This window comes from Echinops telfairi, unplaced genomic scaffold (assembly GCF_000313985.2).
Source record: "Echinops telfairi isolate 266 unplaced genomic scaffold, ASM31398v2 ScPeMD7_18;HRSCAF=68, whole genome shotgun sequence".
NCBI lineage: Eukaryota > Metazoa > Chordata > Mammalia > Afrosoricida > Tenrecidae > Echinops > Echinops telfairi.
In genome coordinates this window covers 28,153,376-28,162,684 of record NW_022103915.1, presented here as the reverse complement: position 1 = coordinate 28,162,684, position 9,309 = coordinate 28,153,376, and the positions used below count along the sequence as shown (strand labels likewise).

The 9,309-nt window shown below is 57.7% G+C and overlaps 1 protein-coding gene across 1 annotated transcript; it reads right to left on the bottom strand.

Moving 5' to 3' along the window:
• Positions 1 to 2,551: 2,551 nt before the first annotated feature.
• On the bottom strand, positions 2,552 to 8,253 carry NGB (neuroglobin). Its single transcript, XM_004698732.2, has 4 exons — positions 8,165 to 8,253; positions 6,514 to 6,625; positions 5,747 to 5,866; positions 2,552 to 4,666 (listed from the first exon to the last, which is right to left on the bottom strand). The coding sequence occupies exons 1-4, from the start codon at positions 8,251 to 8,253 to the stop codon at positions 4,532 to 4,534; spliced, it is 456 nt and encodes a 151-aa protein (XP_004698789.1). The 3' UTR covers positions 2,552 to 4,531.
• Positions 8,254 to 9,309: the final 1,056 nt, after the last annotated feature.

Below are 9,309 nucleotides of genomic sequence, written 5' to 3'. Positions count from 1 at the left end.
GCTGCAAAAGTGCTTCTGCCCTGTGAATTCTTCCAGCGTCGAGAAGCAAGAACTGCCGGGGTGCCACCCTACAGAGGGCCGCTGTGGGTCGACATCCACGTGATGCTACGGGGAGTAGCACACGGGCCCTGGTGGTGGAGTTGGTGGCGGCTCGAAGGGTCCAACTGCAAGCGGCTCCAACTGAACCCACAGCTGCGCCCGCAGGGAGTGGTGGGCATTGTGAGGAAGGCTCCACACTTCCAACGTGGCAGCCAGCGCATAGAACAACAGGGCAACTGGGAGTGGCCCATAAACCGGCAATGGAGGGGACTGCTTGTAGAGCTGGGCCCCAGGGGTTCTCAATGGCAGCTTTTTCGAAGGAGTTCCACCCGCCTTTCTGCTTAGTTGCCTCTTTAAAGTAAATACCAAGCAGAGAGCAGCGTTAAAAGATCCCACAGGGTCTGGCATGCTGGCATGTTCCCAGGCAAAGGCCCCAGGGTCTTCCCTAATCTCAGCTGGCAGTGTGGAGGAAGAGGGAGAGGGTGGGCGGCGGCACACTTCTCACCCGTCCTCCCCGCTTCCCCGATTTAACAGGTGAGCTGTAGAAAGACATCGTGGAGACATCTGAACGTGGACTGGAGGTTCGGGGTGAAAGGGGGCACTGTGGACTTGTTAGGGGGACAGTGGCGTGGGTTTACATCTGGGGGAAGTACCAGCTGGAAGTGCTCACACACCCTTCTTTCATGGCATAGAACAGGACGTCTTTAATTTGCTTTAAAAGTTTCTAGTCCAGTGGTGGGAGCCGGGAGGGGAGTCAGGGATGAGGGGTCTTTGGAGATTCACTTTGGGACCCCCTTGGATTTTGAGACGGTTGAAACATTTCCATCATATAGGGAAGGTGTGGTCACCACTTCCTGCCTTGGAGGTGGGAAGAAGGAAGAGGCCGGTTGGGTCCGGACAGGCTCTGGCCACCTTGACTCTAAGACCATGTTGGGGTGGGAGAGGGGGGCTTATCATGCTCTCCTGGGAAGTGAAGCCAGGACGCAGCCACGTCGGTGATTTTGAAGCGTTTTGCTGTCGATAACGAGAGACAGGGACTGGCTTTTGTAAAAAATGAGTGATGCAGGTGACTTGGCGGGGTATAGAGGAGGTAGAGAGGCTCCCAAGATCGAGGCCCTGAATAGAGGGGTGAGAAAGCTGCATGCACACACACATGCACACCCATGCATGCACACACACACACACACCAGTGTGAGGTGGTAATGGGGCCCATGCTTGGATTGACCCACGATGTGGGCCAGAGGAGGGAGTCTTCCCAGAGTGGGCCTTATTGTGGGCTGTAGGCAGGTCATGGTTGCTGAGTCAGCTAGTGTGAGCTCACCCAGCAGCGGGGCTCTCTCTCAGTAGAGCCTGTGGAGCCCATGAAAATGCTTTGTCTGCCACTGTGGAAAGGCAACATTGCCGCCCCTGGCCCCCAAGCTCCAGGCCATGTCTACCAATGCACACTTGCTGAGACTCCAGCTGGGACTCCAGCAACACCCATTGAAACCAGCAGCTCCTCCACCCCCCACAGCCCAGCTCAGGGCTCCCCAGGTACCTCGGAAGCCAGGTTCACCTTGCAACAAAACCCAACCCAACCCACGGCTGTCTTGCCAATTCCCCATGTTACTGAGTCCAGCTGCTACAGAGGTGTGTGTGTGTGTGTGTGTGTGTGTGTGTGTGTGTGTGTGTGTGTGTGTCTTGGCCGCCATCTTTATGGAAGAGCACCAGGCCTTTCTTCCTTGATGCTGCTGGCTGGGATCATCCAACTGACCACCTATTTAGGGTTGTAGACCAACCTCGAGCCTGCTCAAAGGATGGCATCTTTTGATGCATCTCCCACCCAGCTCCCCTCCCTTTGCTGTTTCTCGACCCCCATCTCCTCCTGAACACACACACACACACACACACACACACACACACACACACACCTACTCTTCAGGGTCACTGCACACCCCAGTCTAGCCCATTCGGCTCTCTCTCACCAACACACCCAGGGATTGGCACCTGCCCTTCCCAAGAGGATGTAGACGGCCTCTTTGGAGACACTGCAAGTCATTGGTGCCTGTGTTAGGCAGGGTTCTCTAGAGAAACTAAACCAGGAAACTTATGATTTTAAATATATATATATCACGAAGGAATATAACAGCTAATTAATCCACACAGCAGTACAGAGGGCTCAGTTCAATTCACTTCTGTGAAACAGTTAATATACTGGAAATCCTTCAAGTCACGAGGGCTTCTGGGTCCAAGGTCAAGGAGGCAGACCGCTAAGTCTTCCCTAGGGCAATGCAGGCAGTCCAGCCACAGGCAGTTCACCAACAGTCAGTAGCTCAGGAGCTTAGGGAAGCAGGCCCGGATGGGATATCGAACTTAAGCAATGCAAGACCACAGTATCCGAGAGCCTCAAACTCAAGCAATGTACACACCAGCAGCGTGGAGAAGCAGGTCTTGAAGGAACCTCAAGCTCTAGCAACATGATCCATGGGTTGGTAGTCCCACAGGTAGTGTAGCTCACAAGTTGAGGCAGAGAACTAGCTAAAGCAGCCACATGCTGGTCCAATCACCAGAGAGCAAGAGAGAGAGAAGAGACAGGGCTTGCTGAGCCATCCATCTCTGCCCTCCAACCAAACTTCGACCTTATTAATCCCACATGTTCCTATTGGCCAGATTGGCATAATAAGCCTACCTATCACAGTGCCCAACACTGCTGTCCAGACACCTGACTCGTTGCTAACTCTTGAGCCTATCTCGTCCACCAGCCTGGGGGCTCCCAGACCCCCTGACAGAACAGCTTCCATCTCTAGATGAGAATAGGTAAAACTGGCTGTTGTAACAAATAAGCCCTCAGACGTATCCTGGCCTAAGACAGCAGCAGTGGATTTCTCTTTCCTGCAGAGTTCAAAACAGATGATCCGAGATGCAGGCACCCCCCTCCACACAGTGATCCAGGGGCCCTCCCCAGTGACTCTGCCGCAATCAACATGGGACCCTCTAGGCCACCGTCAGGTCTGCATCAAGCTGGCCGATGGAGGACAGAGCATGGTGGAGCACTTGGGAGTTTGGGGGCCAGGAGTCCGTCCTGGAGGAGGCCACCAGGACTTCCACACACACATCCTAATGGCTGGAACTCAGTCACATGGCTTTACCTCACTGCAAGGAGTCTGGGAAACGTAGCCGCAGTATGCTAGCCAAGTGACAGTGGAGCTGATTTTGCTGACCCGCGAGCCCGTGTCTGCTACAAGCCCCTCACTCCATCCCGGCCCTGGCTGCTGGCATTCCCCAGCCTCTCCCTTCCAGCACCCTGATTCTGGCCATGACTCACTGGGCCCATTTTTCATTCCCTGTAGCTGCAGCGGGCCTAGGCCAAGTGCTCCAGGAACCCTCAGTCTGGGACACAGGCCTGGTTTATTCTTCACGAATCTACACAACCACAGCAGGGATCACAGGTAGAGGGGCGGAGGGCATGGGGTGGGGTAAGGCATAACCCGCTGCCTTCTTTTCTACCATTGTGCGAACAGCAGGACAAGGGGCGCATGCAAGACCCTGCCCGGGTGGGAGTAGGGGGAGGTGAGGAAGAGCCTCAGGAATAAAGTTCCTGCTCTTCCTCCTCCTTGCTTGCCCTTCCGCCACACCCCTGACTGGCTGCCGGGGACCCTGAGCCGTGAGGACAAGTTGCCACAGAGTGGATCCTGACTCTGTGTCAGAGGGGAACCACGCTCCACAGGACTTTCAGAAGCTGATTTGTTGGAAGCAGATCACCAGGCCTTTCTTCCGAGGCACCTCTGGGTGGGCCTGAATCCCCAGCCTTTTGGCCAGCAGCCAAGCACTTTGTACCACTCAGGGACGCCAGCTGTGACCCTACAGAGCAGTAAGAAGAATGCTTCCACTGGCAGTGCTGAATAGGGAACAGGAAAACACTGCGACAGACAGGAGCACCTTCCTGCCAGGGGTCACTCGAGCAACCCCCTGGGGGCCTCGCTCAGCCCCATCATGGATCCAGGCCCCTTCCCTTTCTCTGCAGTTCTCCAACTGCTGCCCCACTGCCTGGAGCCCACCATGACGGCTCAAGCTTCCTTCTCATTTAAGAATATAAATACGCTGGGTAGACAACACTAGTGGGCCTGGACAGGCAGAGAAGGAAGGACACACACACACCACCCCCTGCCCCTCAGCGTAGGGGTGCACAGGCAGAAAAAGAGCCCTGTCCTTTCAAAGTCCTGCTTCATCCGCCAAGCCTCTCTTCCTTCGATGCGGGAGAGGAGGCAGGAAAGAGGAGGCAGCAGAGAAGAGGCCGGTGGACAGGGATGAGGGACGCTGAAGCCCTTTCCGGCAGGAAATGCCACCCCTGTCTGCCGCTGAGAGTGAGGGGTCTGAGAGCCCAGCCCTGCTCCATCGCCTCTCCAGCACGGCTCAAGGGGGTGCACGGGGGCCTGGGGGAGCCCCGATGACAATGACACAGAGTAGCAGACAGGCATGCTTCGAGATGGGGGCCGCCACGCCGGAACACCTCTTACTCACTGTCCCAGCCTCGGCTCATGGCCTGCACCACGGCCCCATAGAGCTGGCTCCAGGCGATGCGCGTGGCTGGTGTGAAGGCCGGTCCCAGGCACTTCTCCAGCATGTAGAGCAGCGACTCACCCACCGTCTGCGGAGGCAAGGAGGGAGCTGTCATCCCTGAGGCGGGCTGGAAGCGTCGCTCCATTCCACGGGCCCGAGCTGGGGAGGAAGGAGCTCACGGTCCATGTTTTCGGGGTAAAAATCTGCCCAACCTTAGGGTACCCCATGGAGGTCCTCCTCCATAGCACCCTCACAGATGCGCCTGGAGTAGGGTTGGGGCAAGTCATTGCCCAGGCCTCATCTGCCAGGCAGGAATCCGGGTGGTCCCAAACCCAGGTTCTGGAGCCCAATAGACCAGAGCTCAAATTTCGACTCTATCACTTATAAGCCATGTGACCTTCAACAAGTTATTTCACCTCACTGGTCCATCAGTAAGAGAGGAAAGCAAGTTACAGCTCATGGGGCTGTAGGGATGCTTACAAAGGACAACCTATAAATAGCTCTTAGCACAGCATCTACACACACGAAGGCTTCCACAAGAAGGGTTCTCGATTGTTATTCTTGATCATAAACAAATAAGGTTCATTTAGTCTACAGATATTTATTGAATCTCCATCAGAGGCCAGACACTATGCTAGTGTTGGGGACAGCGAGAACAAACATTAGTCCCTTTCCCAAGGAGCTTATTTTCTGGACCATGGCAGGCAGGCATTGTCTGCTGAATGAAAAGATGCCACTTGCAGAGACTCTCTGAAGGCCATCTCGGATACTCCGGAACCATCTGGACTCACGGCTGAAGACAGTGCCTGAAAGGCTCCAGCTAAACCCAGTAGAACAGAAGAACCAACCAGCTGAGCCCTGTCATGATTAGAAATCAGAGCTTGTTTTAAGTCAGTACATTGGGGATCGTTTTTTATACAGATCAGATCAGCTATGTTCAAGTTTATTGATTTTCTGTGATTCTCTGGAAGCCATTCCAGAGAAAAGAAGGAGAAAGAGAGGCCTGGGGTGCCAGCGTCAGAAGCACACAGCAAAGATACAGATACAGGCCCCTGGCTTTGGTCAGCTGAGACGTGAGAGCAGAGAGAACCGGTGGATAGGGATGTGTGGGGACTGAGTGGTGCCTCAGGCTGGCAGTTCTGGAGTGAGGATGAGTCCCTTTACCCACCGAGAAGGAGCTGAGCTTCACACCCACAACCCGGTGCTTCTTGCCCAGGCCAGCCAGGTACTCCTCCAGCGAGGCGAGGTCCTCCACATTGGTCACTGCAGCGTCAATCACCAGCATCACCTGCCAAGGCCCAGGCAACAGTGTAACGAAAGTCCCAGCACCTGAGGCCCGGGCAACCCCACCAATTCACAACCACAGCCCTGGGGTCCCAACCAGAGGCAAGAGCACTCACCAGAACCCTCAGTTGGAGGGCTGGCAGGATCAGAGATGATTGGCAACCTTGCCGTAGGCAGCAGGCGCTCGACATGTGATAGCTACACTGCTAGTGTGGCAACCCATGAAGGAATCTCCTCCCCCTGAGGATCTCAAAGTGTTGGAGAAGCCCATTTCCCAGGAATAAGGAGAGACACGGGGGCCCTGTGAGAATCCTGAGCATCTAAGAAAAGCCCAGCCTGGTCTTCATGGATGGATGACTCTTCCTGGCGGGGAGAAACACTACCTACGGGAACCTGGGAACCAGGCTGAGGGCAATGACAAGCTGAGACCGGCTGGCTGAGCACAGGTAAGAGGATGAGCCCCAGGCCCAACTCAGAGTGGAAGGAGCAGGTACTCTTGATAGTGGGGGATGGAGGGTGGGTGGGGGGTGTGGAGTAAGATGAGGCCTCAGGGCAAAAAATAAAAGTAACTTTCCTCCTCGAAGTCCCCCTCCACTTCCAGGTCCCAGCGGCCATGCCCACGATGGCCCCAGCCTCCTGCCTTCCCCTCACCTTCCTGATGTGGTCCAGGAACTCTGGGGAGGAGAGGCAGTCCTCCACGCTGGCGAACTGGCGGCAGTTGTACTGGAAGAGGGGCAGCAGGTCTGGCTCCAGGTCAAACAGCCTGTGGGGAGGGCCGGGGCTAGGTGTCAGCCCTCCAGAAGCCCGGGGGTCCCGGCTGCCCAGCAGTGGAGTGGGATGGAGCCTGAGGTTGGCCATAAGCTCTGGTGCATCCGTCCGACCTGGCCAGGGCTCTTTGCGTTGCTGCTGCCTCCTCCCCATCTCTGAGGCCAGCTCCGAGTGGCAGCCTGTGAAGAGCCTGTGTCACCAGGTCCCTGACATATAGTGTCTGGACACCCTCAAATGGATTCCAACTCACAGGAACCCAACGTAACACTGGAACTGCACGCAAGGCCTTCTGGGCAGCCATCTTTACGGGAGCGGTTTGCTTGATCTCTCTTGCAGAGTTGCTGAGTGGCCGGCAGCATCAACCTCTGGTTAGCAGCCGGGGATTAACCATGGAGTCACCAGGGCTCCTCTGGCCCTAGAGCAGCCCCTCTATTGTAGCCATAGGAGGGGATAACATCATAGGAACCTGTCTCTCTCCCTCCACCACCGCCACCGACACCAGAGCCTCCGACTCTTGGGCCAGAACTTCCCCCAGTCATCTCAGGCTCCCATGACTCACTGCCAATGGAGTGGATTCTGACTCGGGACATCCCTGCAGGACGGGGGAGAACTGCAACCTGTGGGTTTCTGAGCCGTCTCATCTTGCTCCTTGCAAGGGAAGCCCTCGCTGCTGGGTTCCCATCGCTGCCAGTGTTAACAGCCTAATGTGTCGCCCACAGGGCTCCCATGGCTCCAGGGAGCTATGCTAAACAGGGTCAGAACAAACTCCTGGGCACTGAGTACTTCCCATGTGGGTAAAGCTCGTCTCCCCCACAATCCTAACCCTGCTGTCGGGATTTTCCAGAGAAGGTAGGCTGGGGCGCTTGGACTAAGCAGAGAACCAGGAGGAAGCCCCCTGTCACATTTGAAGCGGGGAGGGGAGTGGAGGACCACGAGGGGGGCTGCGCTCTGGCTTGGGAGAGTTTTACAAAAGCCTGGGGGGAAGTTCAGGGCAAGCTCAGGGAGCCGGGGTCCCCTGAACCTCCCAGGCCAGGAAGAGACAGTGTTGTCCTTCGGGTGAGGGATGGCGAAGAAGTTACCAAAAGGTCCCTGAGCTGGGACTGCAGACTGGCCTCCCCCTTTCCCGTGGGGTCTGCACATCGCTGCTCACCGGTCTCCCTGGAGGTGAGACGCGGGCGGCTGGCGCCTGTCCCCCTTGCTCGCAGGTCCCCCTAGTCCCTTTCCCGGGAGGGTTTACCTTTCTCCGTGAGTAACCCTCCAGCCCCGTGCGCTCTGGGCCCACGCTCCCCGCACAGGCCGGGGACACCTACATCTCCCGCACCCGGCCACCCCTGGGACGTGCCGGTGGCGCAGAGCCGGCAAGGGGGCACAGCCGGCCCGGTGCAGGGAGAGCCACCAGCAAGGACCCCCCGCCGGCCGGCCCTGGAAGCCCGCAGGGAGCGCCCACCGCCCGAGGAAGCGCCCCCGGCTGCGCCCCAGCCGCCGGGCCCGCGCCACTCGGCACGGGGCCGGCTCCGCTCCTGGGCCGCCTCACCTGGCGAACAGGACGGTGCCGTGCTCCACGGGGCTGCGGCTCACCACGCGCCAGCTCTGCCGGATCAGCTCGGGCTCCGGGCGCTGCATGGTCGCCGGACCCTGGTCCCGGCCCGAGCGACGACGCGCGCCACCTGCCCTGCCAGGGGCCGCTTTCGGGATCCCCGCTCGGGCGGCTGCTCCCTGCGCCCCGCAGCTCCCCCAGCCACCCCGCCCCGCCGGCGCTTTAAAGCGACCGCGGCCCCCGCCCCCTCCGTCCATCCATCCCGCGTCTGCGCTCTGCTCCGGCCCAGAGCGACCCGGTGGCGGCGGGGGGGCGGGGGGCAGGCGTGCGCGCTCCAGAGCTTAGCTGCGATCACGTAGCCCCCCATCCGGACTTGCGTCTCCTCTGGAAACTGGCGGCCATGTCCCTCCTTCCTCGGGGGTTGGAGCGCGGGCGTTAGGAGAAAGATGGAAGTGTGCTCCCGTCAAGGTTCACAGCTTGGGAAACCCCAGGGTCTTATGCACCGAAAATCAAACCCGCTCCGGCAGGGGTTTGGGATCATTGTTGGGGGCTGGAAGAGAGCCCAGGTGGTACGTGCAACCAGTGAGCACCCGCCAGGCCCTCCGTGGGAGGAGGATGGGGCAGGCCACGGCTGTAAAACTTTACAGACTTGAAAACCCTGTGGGGTCGTCCTGGTCTGCCTGGTAGGGTCCTTCCGAGTTTTGGTTTGAGGGGCTATAGTAATGGTTCCCCACTTTCCTAATGCTGCGACCCTTTAATACAGTGCCTCGTGTGGTGGTGACCCCCACCCATCAAATTATTTTCATTGCTACTTCATCACTGTCATTTTGCTACTGTTATGAATTGGGTGACCCTGTGAAAGGGTCGTTGGACCCCAAAGGGGTCGTGACCCACAGGTTGAGAAGCGCTGGGATAGAGCCTAGGCGGAGTTGAATTGAGACCACTTCTCTACCCGCCCCAGTGACACGGATGGCTAAGCACTGGGTTACAAACATCAAGATTGGCAGTTCAAGGCCACCAGCTGCTCTGTGGGAGAGAGGTGGCTGACTACTCCCACAGTGTGGGAGCAGTTCTACTGAGTCCTGTAGGGTCTCTGAGTTGTGATTGGTTCCACAAGCCCCGCCCAAATATTCCCTAAAGGA

Excerpts from the sequence above, each read along its gene's own strand:
- NGB (XM_004698732.2), bottom strand. The coding sequence starts at position 8,253 with ATGCAGCGCCCGGAGCCCGAGCTGATCCGGCAGAGCTGGCGCGTGGTG. Across the intron at positions 6,626-8,164 it reads GGCACCGTCCTGTTCGCCAG|GCTGTTTGACCTGGAGCCAG; the intron begins GTGAGGCGGCCC and ends CCCTCCCCACAG. Across the intron at positions 4,667-5,746 it reads TGAAGCTCAGCTCCTTCTCG|ACGGTGGGTGAGTCGCTGCT; the intron begins GTGGGTAAAGGG and ends TTGCCTCCGCAG.